At 44.4% G+C, this 21,803-nt stretch overlaps 1 protein-coding gene across 1 annotated transcript in view; it reads right to left on the bottom strand.

The window, feature by feature from the left end:
- DDX1 (DEAD-box helicase 1) overlaps positions 1–21,803 on the bottom strand; it is a 37,946-nt gene that overhangs the window by 15,990 nt on the left and 153 nt on the right. Inside the window, exons 2-19 of the mRNA XM_073674139.1 lie at positions 20,239–20,290; positions 19,829–19,892; positions 19,409–19,438; positions 18,956–19,052; positions 16,653–16,700; positions 15,189–15,272; positions 14,953–15,036; positions 13,336–13,412; positions 12,592–12,664; positions 12,439–12,515; positions 11,504–11,618; positions 7,988–8,126; positions 7,845–7,905; positions 4,979–5,077; positions 3,591–3,680; positions 3,310–3,498; positions 1,620–1,671; positions 1,401–1,547 (exon numbers count right to left, since the gene is read on the bottom strand). Coding sequence (XP_073530240.1) covers positions 1,401–1,547; positions 1,620–1,671; positions 3,310–3,498; positions 3,591–3,680; positions 4,979–5,077; positions 7,845–7,905; positions 7,988–8,126; positions 11,504–11,618; positions 12,439–12,515; positions 12,592–12,664; positions 13,336–13,412; positions 14,953–15,036; positions 15,189–15,272; positions 16,653–16,700; positions 18,956–19,052; positions 19,409–19,438; positions 19,829–19,892; positions 20,239–20,290 — 1,578 coding nt within the window. The remainder of the gene's footprint in view (positions 1–1,400; positions 1,548–1,619; positions 1,672–3,309; positions 3,499–3,590; positions 3,681–4,978; positions 5,078–7,844; positions 7,906–7,987; positions 8,127–11,503; positions 11,619–12,438; positions 12,516–12,591; positions 12,665–13,335; positions 13,413–14,952; positions 15,037–15,188; positions 15,273–16,652; positions 16,701–18,955; positions 19,053–19,408; positions 19,439–19,828; positions 19,893–20,238; positions 20,291–21,803) is intronic.

The following is a 21,803-nucleotide window of genomic DNA, read 5'->3' on the forward strand; positions in this document are numbered from 1 at the left end:
ATCATATGAAGACTGCTTGTTGTGGACATGATCAGGACGGGGTCTCAGCAGTGTAAGACCCCCATGTACATTAGACTTTCAGAGTATTGGGAAGACTTAAGTCTCCATATAGGAAAGATCTGGCCTGTAAATTTTAACACCTGTTCCTTTTCTTCTCAGGAAAATAAGCCTCCACCAGAGAGGCCCAGAGGGGGAAAGAGGCCCAGAGGGGGAAAGAGGCCCAGAGGGGGAAAGAGGCCCAGAGGGGGAAAGAGGCCCAGAGGGGGAAAGAGGCCCAGAGGGGGGGGGAGAGGCCCAGGGGGGGGGGGGGGAGAGGCCCAGAGGGGGGGGAAGAGGCCCAGAGGGGGGGGGACAGCCCCAGAGGGGGGGGGAGAGCCCCAGAGGGAAGAGCCCCAGAGGGAAGAGCCCCAGAGGGAAGAGCCCCAGAGGGAAGAGCCCCAGAGGGAAGAGCCCCAGAGGGAAGGAGTCCCAGAGGGAAGGAGTCCCAGAGGGAAGGAGTCCCAGTGGGAAGGAGTCCCAGAGGGAAGGAGTCCCAGAGGGAAGGAGTCCCAGAGGGAAGGAGTCCCAGAGGGAAGGAGTCCCAGAGGGAAGGAGTCCCAGAGGGAAGGAGTCTGGGAGAGATACAGGAGTCTATCAGCGGCTCTCTCAGAGAACACAGAGGTGCTCAGCAGGGTGTCGGAAGAAATATCTGTTGGACAAACAATCAGGTATCTAATATTTATGGGGGGTGGTTTTATACAGAAGGTTTTCTGGCAAGAATGTGATTCTGAAGATCCACCCTCCAAAATGCAGAAAATGTACACGTCCACTTCTACACACTGTGATCTTTTTTGCTATCATTGTACACACAGGAAACATCAATAAGATGTCAGAGATTATTTGTGATCATCACATAAGAAATGAACACTAGTGTGAAGTGATTGGCTTTAAAGTCCCCTCCACATGGGGCTGTCTTCAGCTGGATATTTGGTGTCTGCGCCCAACCCTTGTGATGTCCTGGTGGCCGTTCCCGACTCTGGGCTTCAGCCTCTAAAACATACTAAAAAAGCTGATGAATCGAAACACAAAGCGAGTCGTGTGTCTGTGCAGCTACTTTTCTCTGAACTCCATAAATAATTATAATCTATGTCTCCCATCACTTTCCCCACACACAATCATATCAGAAAAATCAGTGTGACCTTACAGTCTCATAAAATGCCAAACATATTGAAATTCCTAAATACTAGTCATCTGGTAAAAGTGCCGATGCAAAATCCCAGTTGAGACGCTGTTGTTCAGCTCAGTGTGCCGGATTCCTGAAAATGCCACCCTAAAAGCGGTATAACCCCTTTAAGCAGGCGGCCATTTGTACACAATCCCCTAATACTCCGGCCCTACATATCCGGAGCGGACAGCGTTACCTCCGCCGTGCTGTATGAAGTACTGCTCCAGATTGTCACAGTCCAGCTTAGTCCGGCAGAAGATGATGGCCTGGTCCATGTTGTGCTCTTTGATGGCGTGCAGAATGTACTCGCCCTTCAGCATCTTTATTGCTTCTGACATGGTTTCTGAAAAGTAAAACTACGATAAGCCCCATTGCTCTATATAATATTCAGATGTATCGCGTGGAAAGATCATACCTGCAGAGCTGCCCCCAGGCCGCGTGTTGTCTTTATCATGTACCCCATCTGTCTGGGGAAAAAAATATATATATTTTATTATATGAAAAGCTACAGTTTTAATTTTAATAATGCGGCCAAGGTGGTTTTAAAAAAAAAAAGAAGAAAAAAAAAGGTTTTTTTTTCTTTTTAATTTTCCCACATTTTATGTAAAAATATAGTGGACTACTACTTAAAGCGCTTTTCTGGATTCAAAAGAGACCTCAATAGAAAAAAAAACAACAAAAAAAAAAAAACATTCTTTACTTACCCTCCCCAGGTCCAGCGCTGAGTCTCCAATGCTGCTCCCGCTGTCTATTATTGTTTGCACAGCTTACATCACGTTGACAGCGCTGCAGTCAATCAATGACTGAACTGCTCTTACCGTCATCTAGGCAGAGCCCTTTCAGTGATTTTCTGCACCGCTGCATTCAGTAGAAGACACAAGCAGCAGCAACAGAAACTCAGAACAGGACCTGGGGAGGATGAGTAAGGCACATTGTGTTATTTTTTTTAATTTGTTTTAAGCAGACTGCAGACAGGGAATTTGGAGTTTTTGCATCTGGAAAACCCTATAAATGTAATAAAAGGTTCCATGTGTCAGTCACTATTCCAATGCCGATGCCGACATCCAATTACTGTGATCCCAAGGGCAATCGTTTCCCTGAAGTGATAATAAAACCCTTTAAGGACCAGGAAATATTTTGTTTTTGCACTTAGGTTTTTTCCTTCACTTTGTTCAAGAGCCTTTTTTATTTTTCCGTTGACAGAGCAGTAGGAGGTCTTGTTTTTTTTTTGGGGGGGGGGGGATGTATGGTAGATTTTTGAAAAGAGATTCAAGATATTATTTTAAAAAAATTAGCTTTGTCCCCATGCTCCTTGACTTGTACCATTTTTACTCTTCTGTTATTGGGGCTTTGTGAGGTTTTTGTTTTCTTATGCGGTGAGCTGACATTTTTACTGACACCAATTTTTTGTACATATTGCATTTTTTTAAGGTAGTGCGGTGATCAAAAAAAAAAACTAAAAAAACAATTCTGGGGTTCTGATTTTTTTTCTCTTTACCGATGGGGCTAATTAATTTCATATTTTAATAGATCGGATTATTCTGAACGCTGCAATACCAAGTTTGAGGAGGAATTTTTTTCTTTATTTTTAACGGGAGGGAAAAAGGGGGTGATTTGTTTATTTTTTTTATATTTTTCAAAACTTTTTTTCTTTATTTTTTTTACATTATTTCTTAGTCCCCCTAGGGGACTGAACATACGATACACTGCAATACCACAGTATTGCAGTGTACAGTGAAAATCTTAGTGGCTGAGCTTCACAAAAGGACAGAGATAAGATGACAGTGACGGGGGTCTTCAGCAGATCCACAGCTGTCATACTAACCCCATCGATCCCCCGCTATCTCATCGCGGGAAGCCAACTGGAGCCTTATATGCCAAGGTCGTTATTGACTGCAGCATCTAAAGAGTTGCACAGTTGGGAACCAACTGTCAAGGACTTTAATCAGTTCCCGATACCCAATGATGACAGTAACAGCCTGGGGGTCTCAGCTGCCTGCAATCTTCTTCAGGTGGCAGATGAGAAGTCCCTTAAACTGCTGTTGTACAAACAGCTGCTAAGGGGTTAAATCAACTCTATAAAATAGACTTCCAACAGCTCTTACTCGAATATGGTTTTTGCCAAGTCGTTCCCATTGCTTATCTTTCTTGGGGTTGACTGTGACAACAACATGATGCACGGTTTCCGGGACTGAGTCTTCTCCTTTCAAGTCAACCCATGTAGGAAAGTGCATGATCTTCTCCGACAGCTTCTTCACATCGAACGAATGAAGGGTGGCGGAGCACACGATCACCTGAAAGAAACCACACGTAACGCATAGCATATAAAAACAAAAGAGCATTGCACCGGAAGCTACAAGACGAGAGTAATGTAGAAAGTCCCCACCTGTAATCTCTTCCCATCCGAGGTGACCTGAGGGATCTGCTGATGAATCCTATTGATGAAGTCTAAATATCCCTGGGTCAACAGTCCATCCTGGGAACACGCAAGAGCCAGAAAAACAAGGCTGGGTGTTAGCGCTGAACCAGATGAAGTGTACACAGATATATAGAAAAATACTTTTTCAAAGAAATTCAAAGATTTGCTTAAGATTTAAGGAGTTGACCAAGATTTGAAAACCCAAAAACAAAACCGCTCCTGTCCACTGTATCGCAGTTCAACTCCATTGTGCAATACAACATGTCGACAGCGGAGATTTTGTGAATGGATAAACAGGACACGTCATTAATCTGTGGCCGCACGATGGGAGACCTGAACTGTCTCCGACCTGCCACAATCCCCGGTTCTTCTTTGATTAGCCAGCCTGGCCGGCTAATCAAAAGAAGAGCCATGGTTGACAGGAGGTATATTAGGGGTTCCTCAGGTCTCCATCCGGCAGATGAAGTAGCCTATTGACCAAGTCCTGAGAATTGATTTGAGCCAACTTTGGTTAACAGGTGTGGTGCAGTTCTCAAGATTTTCTCACCCTGGACAACTCCTTCAAAAGGGTTGTGCGCTGCTATTATATTGATAGCCTACCCTTACAAGAGGTCTTCAATATCACATCGGTACGGGTACAGATAATCCATAATCTCCTTTCAACACATAAGGCTGTGTGGCTATGGTGTGACCGAAACTCATTTCGACATGTTGAGCGGGGTCAGGTGCACACGAGAAACACGTCCACTTCTAGGTTGTCAACTCCCTGGATATATATTCTGTCGTCATACTCTTCATAATCTGTCCTCCGATTCTTACAAAAATTGCATTTACGCTGCTTGATGATCGTGAGCAAAGGTTCATAGGACGTCTCGTTTCCCGATAATCTTGCAGTGTAAACAGGCTGCAGATCACCCGACAAACGAGCAAAAAGAACACTCGTACGTCGCGTGAAATTAGTTTTTATTTTTTCGTTTTCACAAAAGATCATCGTTCGCCGTGTGTAAAGAGGACTCGCGCTGCCGAAAACAATGACTGCCTATGAACACACAACATCCTATTTCTGATCATTCGGTGGACATCTGAAGACGCAACGGCCCGATTAACGCTGATAAACTTTCGGCAGTGAAGGTGGTCCTTCCATTTAGGTGATGGTCACACTATTTTTTTTTTTACAAAACTTTTAGCAAAACCCACAGATAAAATATGACCCATTGTCTGCAATAGGAAATCATTTGGCAAAAGATTGTGAAAACATCCGGATCAGCCCTTCATCTTCTATACAGACAGGTGATCTGTCAAATGAAATACTCGCAGCGGAAATCAGAAGTCAACCTCGTATCTTCTCAACTTACAGCCTCATCCAGGACCAGGAACCGGACTTGTGACAGATTTAGTTTTCCTGTAGAGATAAGGTCGTCAACCCGGCCCGGAGTCCCCACCACGATATCCACCTGCAGGGAAGGCAGAGACGCTGGATTTAACACTAAACAGGCAGAAAAAGGGTAAAAACGAGACAAAACATTTCTACATTTCTGCACTGAAATATCAATAAGTGAACAACAAATTTGTCACTTGCTGCAAATATTACACAAAAGAAAGCGGAAGCTCACGATTCACAGCTGGATTGTCCTTTCCGGTGAACACTCGCAAGTGAATCCTGGTTACCCTTGTATCGTTCTCCAGAGCTGCATTCACAATGCTGCATCCTTACAAGCTGAAATCCCCCATAATTCCTGGCTCAATGACAGTACAGTTTCCTCTGGTGCAGTTCATGAAGTATAGTATTTATACATGAGTTGGTGAACAAGTCTGATGAAAATTTGCCAAAAAGGACTGCACCATAAGCCATGAATATGGGTTTCCCTAACTCATGTATGTCAAACTCAAACACACAGAGGGCCAAAATGAAAAACTTGGACAAAGTCGCAGGCCAACCAGTATACAGTATAATGGGCCCCACATAGTCCTCCATACAGTATAATGGGCCCCACATAGTCCTCCATACAGTATAATGGGCCCCACATAGTCCTCCATACAGTATAATGGGCCCCACATAGTCCTCCATACAGTATAATGGGCCCCACATAGTCCTCCATACAGTATAATGGGCCCCACATAGTCCTCCATACAGTATAATGGGCCCCACATAGTCCTCCATACAGTATAATGGGCCCCACATAGTCCTCCATACAGTATAATGGGCCCCACATAGTCCTCCATACAGTATAATGGGCCCCACATAGTCCTCCATACAGTATAATGGGCCCCACACAGTCCTCCATACAGTATAATGGGCCCCACACAGTCCTCCATACAGTATAATGGGCCCCACACAGTCCTCCATACAGTATAATGGGCCCCACACAGTCCTCCATACAGTATAATGGGCCCCACACAGTCCTCCATACAGTATAATGGGCCCCACATAGTCCTCCATACAGTATAATGGGCCCCACATAGTCCTCCATACAGTATAATGGGCCCCACATAGTCCTCCATACAGTATAATGGGCCCCACATAGTCCTCCATACAGTATAATGGGCCCCACATAGTCCTCCATACAGTATAATGGGCCCCATACAGTCCTCCATACAGTATAATGGGCCCCACACAGTCCTCCATACGGTATAATGGGCCCCACACAGTCCTCCATACGGTATAATGGGTCCCACACAGTCCTCCATACGGTATAATGGGTCCCACACAGTCCTCCATACAGTATAATGGGTCCCACACAGTCCTCCATACAGAATAATGGGCCCCACACAGTCCTCCATACAGAATAATGGGCCCCACACAGTCCTTCATACAGAATAATGGGCCCCACACAGTCCTCCATACAGAATAATGGGCCCCACACAGTCCTTCATACAGAATAATGGGCCCCACACAGTCCTCCATACAGAATAATGGGCCCCACACAGTCCTCCATACAGAATAATGGGCCCCACACAGTCCTCCATACAGAATAATGGGCTCCACACAGAATAATGGGCCCCACACAGTCCTCCATACAGAATGGGCTCCACATAGTCCTCCATACAGTATAATGGGCCCCACATAGTCCTCCATACAGAATAATGGGCCCCACATAGTCCTCCATACAGAATAATGGGCCCCACATAGTCCTCCATACAGAATAATGGGCCCCACATAGTCCTCCATACAGAATAATGGGCCCCACATAGTCCTCCATACAGAATAATGGGGCCCACATAGTCCTCCATACAGAATAATGGGGCCCACATAGGGGTGATTCTGGTGTCGTGGGCCAAATAAAACCACCCTGTGGGCCAGATTTTGACATGTATGAGCTCACTAGATAGATAGAATAGACTTAATCCCATATTTTTCACAATGATGAGGACCTGTGCTCACATTGTGGGGCCAGACCTGCCATGTCATTAGTGGCCGTCTATACAGATATAACACTAATGAACTTAGTGCAAGACTTTTGTCAGCTTAAAGGGACTGTCAGCACAAAATGACTGCTCAAACTAGGCACAGGCGCTCGGTGCACCCATGGCATGGCTGAGCAGTTCAGCGCACCTTCTCATCTACCCTTTTTCCATGTACCTCCGCCCTCCTCTTTCTTGAACGACAGACTTTACGGCAGCCAGATGAGAACGGAGATCGTAGAAAACAAGTCGGCGGGAAGATGCTCTCAAGTGCTTGCTGGGGGTTCACAGAGCGCCTGTGCTTGGTCTCAACAGTGATTTTGCTCCCTTTAAAGGGGTTGATCAGTAAGTCACATCCTTAGGCTAGGTGATCGATACCAGATTGATGGAGGTGCGACACGTGGCGCCCCACCGATCAGCTGTCCCCAGTCAGATGTGCACAATACCACAGCTCTGTAAACTGTGCAGTGGCCGCGGCCGGGTACTGCAGATCCGCCCCCTATTCAAACGATCTGCAGTAACCCACGTCGGCCACTATACAGCTGGTGGAGCAGCGCGGAGCATATCCGGCCGCCGGCATCGGAGACAGCTGAGGGGTGCTGGGAGTCGTACCCACATCAATCTGGTATTATTGATAACCTATCCTCTGCTTGGCCTCATGGGCGTCCCCTCACATACATGGACGTGGGAATGCAGCAATATAACACTCGCACAGGTATGTAACATGGACAGTAGGGGTGTAAGGGAAGAACTGCATTCAGCCTTTCTGTAGGACGCATTCATTGTGTGCTGATGTAAGAGCCGATGGATAATACTCACCCCGCTCTCCAGTATAGCGAGCTGATCCTTCGCAGCCACCCCTCCGATGATGAGCAGTTCCCTGAAATACAGAACAGCGTCAATGACCTCCGGTGAGATACAGGAGCCGCAGACTGTCTGCCCCGCGCAGGGCGCACCGTTACCTTATCTTTGGGTTGTCCACGTATTTCTTGAACTGTTTCACGTTGTTCAGCGTCTGCTCTGCCAGCTCTCGGGATGGCTCGATGATCAGAGCTTTGGGGGCGTTCGGAGCGTTCTTGGTTTGTGTCACCTGCGCGCTTCCTAAATAGAGAACAGAAAATAGCTAGGATAATAAAATAACAACACTATAAGAAAAGCTAAAACTAACTGAAGAGAACAGACAAATGTTTCCACAATCAAAGACCCTGCACATTACTGGAAACTTTCCACTGCGCGCACCCCGCGGGGGGAAAGGCGCCGGCGCGCACCCATCAATCTGGTATTGATCACCTAGCCTAAGGATGTGACGTACTGAGCAACCCCTTTAAAGCGAGCTAAATCACTGTTCAGACCAAGTACAGGCGCTCTGTGCACCCTCGGCAAGCAGTTCAGTGCACCTTCCCGCCGGCGCGCACCCAACTGGGAAAGACGCCGGCGTGAAGTCAGTGAATCGCCGACAGGAGTGGTCTGTGCTGGCAGAGATCGGTGCCGGGCATAACAGGCAGCTAGCTAGTAACTTCCTTCCTGTTTGGGCTTAGGCAGATTGTAAAAAAGTCCCAGATAACTCCTTTAAAGCAAATGGCTGACCAACATTGCAATAAATGTTCCCACCGGGTCTGAGAATTATTTCCATGCTCAATGAAGTAGGGGTGCAGTCCCATGCAAAGGAGGCTCGAAACATTTGAGGGGTATAATCCTCATATCTCTACTGCCTAGTGAGTTGAAAATGATGGCAGACAGAACATTTGCAAATTTTAGACAGTCGCCTTCCCAGATACTTTAGACCTACACTGTGTTCCAAATTATTATGCAAATAATATTTTCTCAGATTTTCCCAAATTACCTATATGAATTGCAGTCATTGTAATTTTCCAGTCAAATAACTATTAGAGTACAATTGAAAGGTTTTTGTACAAACTGCCTATGATAACAGTATATTTTTAAAAAAATAAAAAACTCAAACTGCACTCAAAATGCATCTTCCAAATTATTATGCACAGCAGAGTTTTCAACCTTTTCATTTTAATAAAGAACAAAAAATGGTCATTTTTGAAATTATAAGCATTAGCAGGTTATTACAAACTGAAATCAAACAGTTTTCAACACAAAACTTTATTCTAGGTGATGTTACATTTGCACATAGGACCCCTTGTTCGAAAGGAGCTTCTGAACTCTCTCGTCCATTGAATTTGTCAGGTTTTGGATGGTTTCTGCTTCAATTGTTTTGCATGAGGACAGAATACCCTCCCAGAGCTGTTGCTTAGATGTGAACTGCCTCCCGCCATCATAGACACTCCTTTTGATGATGCTCCAGAGGTTCTCAATGGGGTAGAGGTCAGGGGAGCATGGGTGCCACACCATAAGTTTGTCCCCTTTTATGCCCATAGCAGCCAGAGATGCAGATATGTTATGTGCAGCATGAGACGGGGCATTATCATGCATGAAAATGATCTTGCTGCGGAATGCACGGTTCTTCTTCTTGAACCATGGAAGGAAGTGCTGTTTGAGAAACTCCACATACATTATGGAGTTCATCTTTACCCCTTCAGGATCCTAAAGGGGCCGACAATCTCTCTCCCCATGATTCCAGTCCAAAACATTACTCCACCTCCTCCTGGTTGGCGCCGTAGCCGTGTTTGCATGGGGTGTCCATCAACCAGCCATCCTCCACTCCATCCATCTGGGCCATCGAGCGTTGCACGGCACTCATCGGTGAATAAAACAGTTTTGAAGTCAGTCTTCATGTATTGTTTGGCCCACTGGAGCCGTTTCTGCTTGTGTGAAGTGGATAGAGGAGGTCGACAGGATGGCGTATGCACAGCTGCCAACCTCTGAAGGACCCTGCATCTTGTTGTTCGGGGGACGTTGGAGGCACCAGCAGCTTCAAAAACTTGTCTGCTGCTATGACAAGGCTTTTTTGCCGCTGCTCTTTTAACCTGACGTAATTGCCTGTAGGAAAGAGTCCTCAATTTTCCCTTATCAGCACGCACACGTGTGTACTGTGAATCAGCTACATACTTCTTGATTGTAAAAACAAAAAACTAGAGGAAAACGAGTATGCGGCGAAATTCGAAAAAACTTTATTAAATATTGAAAAAAAATCACATTTTAAAAAAGTGTAAGTTATAAATATATGTGAATTTGCGGGACATATCACAAAGTGAAAGGTACAAATATGCCTCTTGAGAAAGCGATCTACGCGAAACGCGCGTCGAGGCTTGCGGGCTCTACACCTGTTCTCTTTTGCCTTGCCAATTTACCCTCCTGTCCTCTCTCCCTCTGGCACTTATATTGGTGAGTTATCTTTACATACAATGACTGTATATGTCGGATACCTTTTAACGCTGTATACCCTTGGGCTGACTATATATCTATCTCCTATATTCAGATTCTCTCTGAATCTTGGAGTCATAGACTCCTTGCTCCCAATCTAAGTGTACCACTATTTATAGTAACCCGGTCATATCTGCACCCTAGGGGAACACTCTCACTGATGTTTTATCTTAGGACTTCGTCCTGGATTACTTTGTACTACTAGTCCGTATGTTCCCCTTTGTTGCAGTGTGATTTTGGTTGCTATTTGTACCTTTCACTTTGTGATATGTCCCGCAAATTTACATATATTTGTAACTTACACTTTTTTAAAATGTGATTTTTCAATATTTAATAAAGTTTTTTCGAATTTCGCCGCATACTCGTTTTCCTCTAGTTTTTTGTATTTATTTTTGAGTTGGCTATTCATCATGGGTATATAGGATAAGTTGTCTTTTCTATATCGGACACCCATGATACTATTTATGTTGGTCGATCTGATAATAATACTTCTTGATTGTGCGATGATCAGGATGAAGTGTCTTGGCAATGTTGATTGTAGTCATGCCTTGACCTAAACACTCCACAATTTGTTGCTTCTCAGCAGCCGACACATCCTTTTTCTTTCCCATTTTGGCAGAAAATGTAGGCTGCTTAATAATGTGAGACAGCCTTCTTAAGTAGTCTTGCCTTTCATTGGACACACCTGCCAAACTAATTAGCACAGGTGTCTGCAATTGCTTACAGTGATATAAAGAGCCCTGACACACATCACCATCAATGAGTTTAACTGACAAAACAAAAATTCTTCCCTTATCACTCCTAAACACTTTTTGCATAATAATTTGGAACACAGTGTACATGAATGACCAGGTTTCAGCTTCAAAAGGTGATCAGACACCGTCAAAGGAAGGGTCCGGCAGCCAGGTCAGTATTCAATGGCCGCCAGATGGGAGCCCTGTGAACGGCCTCCTACCTTGCCCACACGATTTGCTGGTTTGGCGCTATGTCATGTGTGTGTCACACCACAACGATGACACCGCGGCAGACCTGCTAATCAAAAAGAGGAGCCGCGGGAGCCGACAGGTAGGAGGCATCTAATAGGACGCAGAGGAATGCTGACCAGACTCCTGCGAAGTGACTGATGGAGGAGCGCGAGCACGTACCTGCGTTCTGCGACTTCACCACATTGCTGTCCGGAGCCTTACATAAAGCCATGAAATCGTCTTTAGGAGGAAACTTAAACTCCTCATCTCCAAAGTTAAACTTCAGTTCGGCATTCTGAGTGGGGAAAGAAGAAAAACACGGGCGACATCAGATGTGGGTCAACATAACGACAAACAGCTAACACATTATTATTCAGGCAGGTGCCTCATCTGAGATGGTCGGTACCTTGTATGTTTTCATCCTTTGTCAGTCAACTTTATTTAATTTTCAATTAAAGAGGCTGTCCACTTCTCGGGACAAATTACTCTTTTTTTTTTTTTTTTTTAACTTTAAATGCATGTTAAATACAATTCTGCAGCATTTTGGCTTTTACATACTGTATGTGTGGTCTATGGTCATAAATCAGTTGGGAACAGCTTTAGAAAACAGAAACTCTCCCATTGGATCGTCCGAATGAGCTCCCTGATGGATTCTCAGCTGACTCATTCTGCAGCCAGCATTAGATAGTGCAACATAGAGGATGTAGAAAGCAAAATGGTGCAAAAAATGTTAATGAAATCCAATTACAAAAATGTTTTTTTTAGCCTAAAATACAAGCATTAAAGTAAGAAAAAGAAACTGTTACCAAAGGTGGAGAGAGATTTGTATTTATATTTGTTACCCACACCCCTTTAAAAGAGGACATCAGAGCACTTGCTTAGTTGACATCTGGGAATCCCTAAACACATGCACACTCAATTCTGACGAGCATGCTTAATTTTTCTATGGGGAATGTGGGGCTATGTTATTGCCTGACGCCTCTGACAGGGGCAAGACTCCAGGGAGACCAAAAAGATCGAAATGCCAGTGTTATGTATGGTATTTTTTATTTTTTCCCTGGCTGGATTCCCCCGTGAAACCTAAAAATACAATGGGCGGACCCCTTTAACTTTACCTTTAATACACATGATGCAAATAATGCCTGGTTCTTTAAATTAGAAGGGATGTCGAATGCGTGACCGAGGTCCTTGCCTAAAAGTACAGAATAAAACACATTAGTGAGGAGATCGGAGCCCCCCTGAACCAAAGAAATGCCGGCGCCGCTCACCGTTTTTAGAAAACTTCACACGACTGTTGTCTACGTCCAGGTAACACCCAATCGTGTCGTGCATTGTAAATTCCTGCGCGGGAATAAAACGTACTTAATTAACAACTTTTATTCTGTTTTATCCACTATGTCACAAGGGCATTTTGGTAGAATTACCAAAATGGCTTTTTATGGAAAATAACTTTAGAGGGGTGTTCTGTTTTCAGAAAACCCCCTTTTTAAAGTGGCTGCAGTTTAAAAAAATTAAAAATGCCTTACTCACCCTCCCTGGGACCGGCGCGAAGTCTCTACTACTGCTACTGTCTGTTATTGTCTGCAGTGCTGACATCACGTTAACAGGACGGCAGCCAATGAGAGAGCTCAGGCCTGAATTCAAGTCAGTGATTGGCTGCAGCGCTGTCAACATGATGATAGTGCTATAGACAATAAACAACGGGTGACTCAGAGCTGGACCCAGGGAGGGTGAGTAAAGCGCATTTTGTTTTTTTATACCAACTGCAGCCGAGAAACTGTTTTTTGAAAACTGGAAAGCCGCTAGGTGAATAACATTTCACAGTCCTTTCATTACAAGATTTCCAGGAGGAATAACACAGGAACAGCACAATACAGTCATAATAAGTGATAAATCTATAGGGAAAACAGGTATTTTCTTTATCAGTCATGAGAGGTGATCTTTTTTAACAAGTAGGATGAAAAGTAGTTTTAGGGGTTTTTTTTACTCAGAATTAAAGGCCTGGGTGTTACCTCGCCATAATTATCAAACTGTTTATTGTTGGATTTCTTCCCTGTTCCTCCAAAACCAAAACCAAATTTGTCCGTTCCTAAAGAACAAAAAAAAAAGAAGCTTTATAGACTATACATAAAAATAACACGTATATTCTGGACAAGACTATGGGCAAGCGACTACAAACTCCAAATAATAAAGCGTAAAGGCTATGTATGGGCTCCTTTGCTATGGAAAACATTTTTTACATTAGTTGGTAAATACTTTCGGCTAACAAAAATTGCACTAAGGGTAAAGCATATAATCATCATTCATTTCAAGACCCCGCTGACCCAAGATTCAAAGATTTTTCCCTTGTGAGATTGTCTCTCCCAGTAATATAGGCTGGATGTGAGCTGTGTGTGTCTCTCCCAGTAACATAAGCTGGATGTGAGCTGTGTGTCTATCCAAATAATATAAGCTAGATGTGAGCGGCGTGTCTCTCCCAGTAATATTGGCCGAATGTGAGGTGCGTTTGTCAGTAATATAGGCTGGATGTGAGCTCTGTGCATCTCTTCCAGTAATATAGGCTAGATGTGAGCTGTGTGTCTCTCCGAACAATATAGGTTAGATGTGAGCTGTGTTTCTTTCCCAGTAATATAGTCTGGAAGTGAGCAGTACGTCTCTCCCAGTAATATAGGCTGGATGTGAGCTTTTTGTATCTCTGCCAGTAATATAGGTTGGATATGAGCTGTATGTTTCTCCCAATAATATAGGCTGGATATGAGCAGTGTGTCTCCACCAGTAAAATAGGCTGGATGTGAGCTGTGTGTCTCTCCGAATAATATAAGCTAACTGTGAGCTATGTATCTCTCCCAGTAATATAGGCTGGATGTGAGCTGTGTGTATCTCTCCCAGTAATATAGGCCGGATGTGAGGTGTGTGTTTGCCAGTAATATAGGCTAGATGTGAGCTCTGTGCGTCTCTCCCAGTAATATAGGCTAGATGTGAGCTCTGTGCGTCTCTCCCAGTAATATAGGCTAGATGTGAGCTGTGTTTCTTTCCCAGTAATATAGGCTGGAAGTGAGCAGTACGTCTCTCTCAGTAACATAGGCTGGAAGTGAGCAGAACATCTCTCCCAGTAATATAGGCTGGATGTGAGCTTTTTGTATCTCTTCCAGTAGTATATTTTGGATATCAGCTGTATGTCTCTCCCAATAATATAGGCTGGATATGAGTAGTGTGTCTCCACCAGTAACATAGGCTGGATGTGAGCTGCGTGTCTCTCCCACTAATATGGGTTGGATGTGAGATGTGTGTGTCTCTCCCAGTAATATAGGCTGGATGTGAGCAGTGTTTCTCTCCTATTAATATAAGCTGGATGTGATCTCAGTGGCTCTATCAGTGATAGTCGCCCAATAATTCTGGAAAGACCAAACACAAACCTATATATTATATCTACACACACACTTCTGTCTCTAATTGTACATAAACGGACATATATTTAGAGACATTAGTGTGTGTGTAGATAAATATATACAAACACACACACAGTTAATAAAAGCTGCTAACTGGGCACATAACAGAAATATAAAGGGATTTCACAAAAATAGATGACATAAGTAGTAACGACAAATATGTCGCTAATCTCAACTCACCAAGATCTAAGGTGGCCTGCATGGTAGACCACCCCACTCTGCACAATCCTTGGTCGTGGCAGGAGACCTCGTAGTAATACTTTCCTGTTAAAATCCAATAACTATTTTAGATATTGATATGATTCCTTTTACAGCACAAGACCTGATGTCACTCCGGGAGCCTGGGTCTGTGAAATGGTCACCAGTGTGCAAATAATGCTATGCTAGGTATCAATGGAGAATCCTCTCCAGCTTACCTTTACTGACTCCTCGGGTGGACCTGCAGCCGTGCCACTCCTTCACCTCTCTGCTCTGACAACAGAGGCCGTCTGCTCCGATAGCTGAGAGGAAGAAAGGATGGATTTTAAACACATTCGTCTGAACCTGGCCCAAGAATGAATGGTCTGACTCCAGCAGGCTGTGATCAGGGTTAGGTAATGTTCACATGTTGCGTTTTTCAACAGCAAAAACGCTGTGTTCCAAATACCCGGTTTTCAGCGATTTTGCTGCCTTTTTGGTGTGGATTACTTGTGTGATTTTTTTTCTACAATGCATGTTTAATAAAAATTACTTTTATTCACCAAAAATGCTAAGTTGTGTTTTTCACAGCATTTTTTTCAATTTCTCATTACTTTCTATGGGTGCAAAAACGCTGAAAGAAGCGATCTGATGCAGATTCCAAAAAAGCAGCAGTTTTCCAATTCAGTCAGGGAAAAAAAAAAAAGTGTGTGTGCATGAGATTCCTGATCTCACAGCTTTTACTGGTACCGGAAAAAGCAGCTTTTAGGCTATGTTCACACGTTGCGGTTTTTATGCTAATTTTTACAATACTCAGCAAAAAATGCAGCAACACCTCAGGAAAACCTGCTTTTCTGAGGCAGATTCTTCACTACCAAGTGAGCAGGTTTTAATGCAGAAAAAAAAAAAGCAGCAAAAACGCAATGTGTGAACATAGTTTTATGTTGATGTCTGTAAAGCCTGTGGAATTAATGGCGGTATATAAGCAAGTAAAATAAAAAAAATATTGCGCACAGCGTTCAACACTTAGTGCAATTTAACAAAAACAGCCGACAGCGCCCCTCCATCTGAAGGCCCTTGGCTGGGATTCTGCCGGCCCACATAAAGGGAATCTGTCATGTAAAAAAAACGCTATGAACCTGCAGATTTAGGGTCAATTTGCAGGCTCTGAAACTGCTCGGCGCCAGCACTGAGAGCCCCGCTGCCAGGACAAAAGGAACTTTATTCCTCCCGGCAGCCTCGTGCTTTAATCATAGGGGTGCGGCCGGCGCGGCTTCTGTCCCTGCTCAGTACATAGTGAGCGACAGATGTAACCGAGCCCCCGGCACTGACGCTGAGCCGTGGTGGCTCCATTATGTACTGAGCGGTGACTGAAGCCGCACCAGCCGCACCCCTGACTGAAAGCACGAGGCTGCAGGGAGGAATAAAGTCCCTTTTGTCCTGGCAGCGGGGCTCTCAGTGCAAGCGCCGAGCAGTTTCAGAACCTGCAAACTGACAGTATATCTGTCCATGTAGTGAATTTTATCCTATTGAAATGACGTTTATATGGGCAAATGGACTGACCCCCCCCCCAAAAAAAAAACCATTAAACAACATTTACATGTTGCAATTATCAAAACTTTTTACGTCCCTGTTCGCACCACCACGTTTACATGAGTGATGTACTATGTAAAAGCCATTGCAGGCGTAATAGAAACACTTACCGAAGGCCGATCCTCTGTCATACGGGTTCATCTGCCATTTATTTAGCACTACGTACAAATAGAAAGAAGCATTTAATCATCAGCAAAATGTCTGAAGCAGAATTATAAAATGAAATTACAGACCCTATTAATAAACAGAAATACAGGGCCTCATTTACCTAAAGTGGTCTAAAAGGAAAACTGGCTTTGTTGCCTATAGCAACCAATCACAGCACAGCTTTCATTTAAAAAACTGATCTGGGAAAATGAAAGCTGCACTGTGATTGGTTGCTATGGGTAACCTAGACACTATTCCTTTTGGGACACTTTTGATAAATCTGCCCCATAATGTGAATATGAACAGACATGAGCAGATAGCTGTATAGGATATGCGATTACTATATTAAAAGGGGGTAAATGTATCTAGTGAGACAACGTCTGATAGATGTGGCCCCCAGTTCTCCAATACACACCAAGAGCCAAAATTGGGACCCCTGATTCCAGTGCCTATGCTCAGTTGGATTCGGAGCTCCCAAAGTTATGAATGGAGAGCTGGCGCATTCAAAGCCCCATCCTCACTCGCTGCTAAAATTGGGGGTGGCATCTATAAGACATTTATGGCATATACTAAGTGTACGCCATAAATGTCTCTTATGAGACGACCCCTTTAACCCTTCCCAACAGCCGCCGTACATATATGATACATTTAGTGTGCAGGTGGATGGGGATGCAGATGCTGACTGTGTTATACAGCCGGCATCTGCCTGTAACAGCAGCAATCAGCTAAGCTAAAATTTTGCTGCTGTTAATCCCTTAAATGCTGCCATCAATCACTGACAGAGGCAATCAGACGACTGCAGAATCAAAATCCTTAAGAAAAATGTAAAAAAAAAAATTATATATATATATATATATATATATATATATATATATATATATACCAAAAAAATAAAGGGAACACTCAAATAACACATCCTAGATCTGAATGAATGAAATATTCTCATTGAATACTTTGTTCTGTACAAAGTTGAATGTGCTGACAACAAAATCACACAAAAATCATCAATGGAAATCACATTTATTAACCAATGGAGGCCTGGATTTGGCGTCACCCCCAAAATTCAAGTGGAAAAACACACTACAGGCTGATCCAACTTTGATGTAATGTCCTTAAAACAAGTCAAAATGAGGCTCAGTATTGTGTGTGGCCTCCACGTGCCTGTATGACCTCCCTACAACGCCTGGGCATGCTCCTGATGAGGGTGCGGATGGTCTCCTGTGGGATCTCCTCCCAGACCTGGACTAAAGCATCCGACAACTCCTGGACAGTCTGTGGTGCAACGTGACGTTGGTGGATGGAGCGAGACATGATGTCCCAGATGTGCTCAATCAGATTCAGGTCTAGGGAACGGGCGAGCCAGTCCATAGCTTCAATGCCTTCATCTTGCAGGAACTGCTGACACAGCCCTTAAGGCTCACCAACAGGTCATGTTTTCAGGATCTCCTTAGTATTGCACAGGTGATAATTACATCACCTGGGCAATACTAAGGAAATCCTGAAAACATGATCTGTTGGTGGGCCTTAAGGACTGGGGTTGGGGACCTCTGCTGTAGGGGATACAGAGACTGGTGGGATCGGGCTTCTTCGGGCAGCACGGTGGCTCAGTGGTTATCACTGCAGCCTTGCAACGCTGGGGTCCTGGGTTCAAATCCCACCAAGGACAACATCTGCAAGGAGTTTGTATGTTCTCCCCGTGTTTGTGTGGGTTTCCTCCGGGTTCTCCAGTTTCCTCCCACATTCCAAAGACATACTGATTGGGAATATAGATTGTGAGCCCCAAAGGGGACAGTGCCAATAATGTTGTGAATTGTAAAGTGCTGCGGAATATGTTGGCGCTATATAAATAAAAAGATTATTATTATTATTATGCATGAAGTCTGCTGGGGAGGCTGAGCAGACTGGATGTGTCTTGGAGAGAGAGACAAGACAGAATCCCTCTAAGAAGAGACTGCACAGGCCGTGTGCAGAGAACCACATTTATCAGTGGTTGCTGTTTTGTTTGACAGAGCTGGGGCTAGCTCAGCCGTGTATGAGTAGCCAGGGTCTGATCTGTTTAGTTAGTGCCTGGACAAGGCTAGGGATTTATGATTATGAGTTTGTTTTTGTGCTGCTGTGCAACCCATGGAAAGCAATAAAAACAGCATGTGTTTGGACCAAAACTGCATTGCCTGTGTGAACATAACCTAAAGCCTACCAGAACAATTGAGTCCCTGCACCCTTTAAGTGCAGAAGAATGTGAGACACGAATATTCGGGAGGGTTACCTGAACTCCCAGTTTTTATTGAGGCTTTGCCTTTCTTGCCTTCCTGCTGATCCTTTAAGGTTTCATACACAATCTGGATGACGGGTATGCTGAAAGCCTAAAAGTAATGAAAACCGTGCATCTTCATCCCATTATTACACGACATACACCGAAAATACATTTACCTAAAAGAAACAGCACACTTTTTTTTTTTTTTTTTTATTGCTTGGTAGAAACTAAAACTGGGTAGTGTTAAAATAAGTACACCCCAAATAATGGGGAAATCTGCCTTGTGGGACAATTAACGCTGCACTCGTGCAAGCGTCCTGTTCATTAAGATAGGACACAAGGGTTATCTTGGAAGGGTCTTGCTCTATACCGGATGTAAGATCGCTTGGGGGAGAGGGGCTAGAAAACTAATCTTAGAGCCAAACATGTCACCAGTCTGCGCACCCACATAACAGGCGGACTCACCCCAGTTTTTCCACTTCCGGTTTCCGCAGCCTAAAATAAATAAAAAGGGTTAATGACATAGACTTGTCCCAATGCAAAATTTCCAAGATTGCCCCCAAACAATTTAATGCCACATGTCGGGTGTGGTGTGTGGAGCTGGGCTGTGCTATACAGCCATCACCCGCCACTACCAGCAGCATCTGGATCTCCGACTGCGGCTATACCTAGGTGCCATTATATTTTGACAGGAGCACTGAAGCGGCAGATCCCCCTGGCACACCGATACGGGCGCCCGTTGGCTCCCCATGAGGCAATTGCATGGTACTGATGGGTTGCCATTGGAAGTCGTAGGCGACTGTTGCTTACATGTCAGTACCTCTATAAAGACCAAAAATGAAAAATTACACTTGTGCCCGTAGGCGCCAATTCTGATAAACTCACCATGAGCACATCGCCTCCGCCCAGGATCAGGGGTATGGACTCTGCCTGGATATCGGTGGGTAGACTAAATAATGAGATAAAGCAGAGAATGGAACTAAACCCCTATAAAAAGAAAAGCAAATCTAAAGTCTTCACACCCCCAGGAAAGCGACAAGCAGGCACCGACTGGTATAAAACAAGACATGATCCAAGAGAGCCAGCCACATTCTTCTTTGCTCCAGGTCTGATGCCCATATGACCATGTAGGCATTTTCTAGGCTGGGCAAGAGTCAGCAGAGCGGGCACACTGACCTACATGTGGCCCATGGTCGCAGGCGGGTGATCTGACATTTATAGCCATCAGCTGTTCTATGGGACCAGAGCTCATTTTCTGGGAAAGCACTATATGCAGACACTCAGCTTGCACTTACAGCCAATCCATCTCCTCCACGGCCTGCGCAATCTCCGGCATCACACCCATTTCTGCAACATAAAAGTGTGCTCATTAGTAAAGTCTAGGATCAGGAGCACACCACTCCCTGGTCTTCCAGTTTCCTGCAAGCCAGTGCGCTCCTGGATTAAATGTTCGGGCCAGGTAGCGTTGCTGGGCCGATCTGTGCTCTCTCCGATGCCTCAGGAACAGGTAGCTTTGCCTCTGCAGCATTGGAGAAGCACAGAGGAATTGTACATGGCTAGATTCAGTCAGCTTCAGAGCAGTGCTTATAATCACTAAATTCCTCGCTTGGGAAACAGGTCTGATAGACCCCAGAGGTGGTCGGTAACCTAGGCAACGAGAAACTATAGAAGTAAAAACCCCTTCGAATTTTTAATAAATGGTAAATAGCAAACTTGTTTGTTTTTTAGGAAGCACTTTACAATTTTACTCATATAATAAGATGAGACAGCCCCTTTAAATACATGTATTTTGAGCTAAAAGCAATTTTTGCAGTTGAGCATCATTCAAAATTTTTCAATGTTGGCTTTCTATAACCTCGGTCTACTGCTGGCTGCCGGATGAGTTAACAGAGAATCCGTAAATGAGCTACTTCTGATGAATTTGTAAATCTTTAATCCAACCTCCTCTGTGCTGATTTATGATCATGCTAAAGTTCAGCTCTCCTCTGATGTAGTCTGTTGACATAAATCAGCTGAGCGGAGCTTGAAAAGACAGCTAAAAGAGATACAAACTCCATGTCAGAAGGAGCTCACTGATGGATCCTCAGTTAACTCATTCTTCAGCCTGCAATATGCATGTATGCAAAGGAGGCTAAAAAGCCAACTGATATAAAAATTTTAATGAAACCCAACTGTAAAAATAATTTTTATCAGTTGAGTCCTGTCGTCAGAAGTGCGCAGTCACTGTGGAGTGGTATTTCTTCTGTACTGCGGCTCCGCTCCCATTCAATTTAATAGGGGTTGAGCTTAAGTACCCCATACACTGAGTGATGTGGGAAGCTGCAGGATCTGAGAACAAGACTGGTGGGGAGGTTAGGATCCCCACCGATCTGACGCTGATGACATATTTTAAATACACATCATCGATATTGTAGTCTTCGTTGACCCCTTTACCTACTTCTGGACCACCCAACTACTCAAAAAGTCAAGACAATCAGCACGCGGCTCTGCAATGATGTTTTAAGACGCCATTGCGGAGTCAGCAGACAGACACGGTCAGGCTCCTCGTACAGAAGGCAGAGATGGTTTATTAAAACAAGGATTAGGGGCGCCCCGGACACAGCAATTACGTGATCACTGGGTATCAGGAGGGTGCAGGAGTAGTCGGGTCTTAGAAGACCCCCAGCAGCTCCGCTAAGCAGCAAGAAGGGTGAATGTGCTCTGTAACTGGAACTAATACACCAGCCCCGGGGACAGAGGTTATAATGGGCCACATTCCAGTAACTGAGAGCAATGGCAGGACACGCACAAGCTGATACTTGTAGTGCTACACAGGTCTACATGCATTAGTGCACACAGATCATTGGATCTGAGAGCAGGC

Source organism: Phyllobates terribilis, unplaced genomic scaffold, assembly GCF_046119375.1.
Source record: "Phyllobates terribilis strain yellow unplaced genomic scaffold, ASM4611937v1 Scaffold_3__8_contigs__length_932513732, whole genome shotgun sequence".
Lineage (NCBI taxonomy): Eukaryota > Metazoa > Chordata > Amphibia > Anura > Dendrobatidae > Phyllobates > Phyllobates terribilis.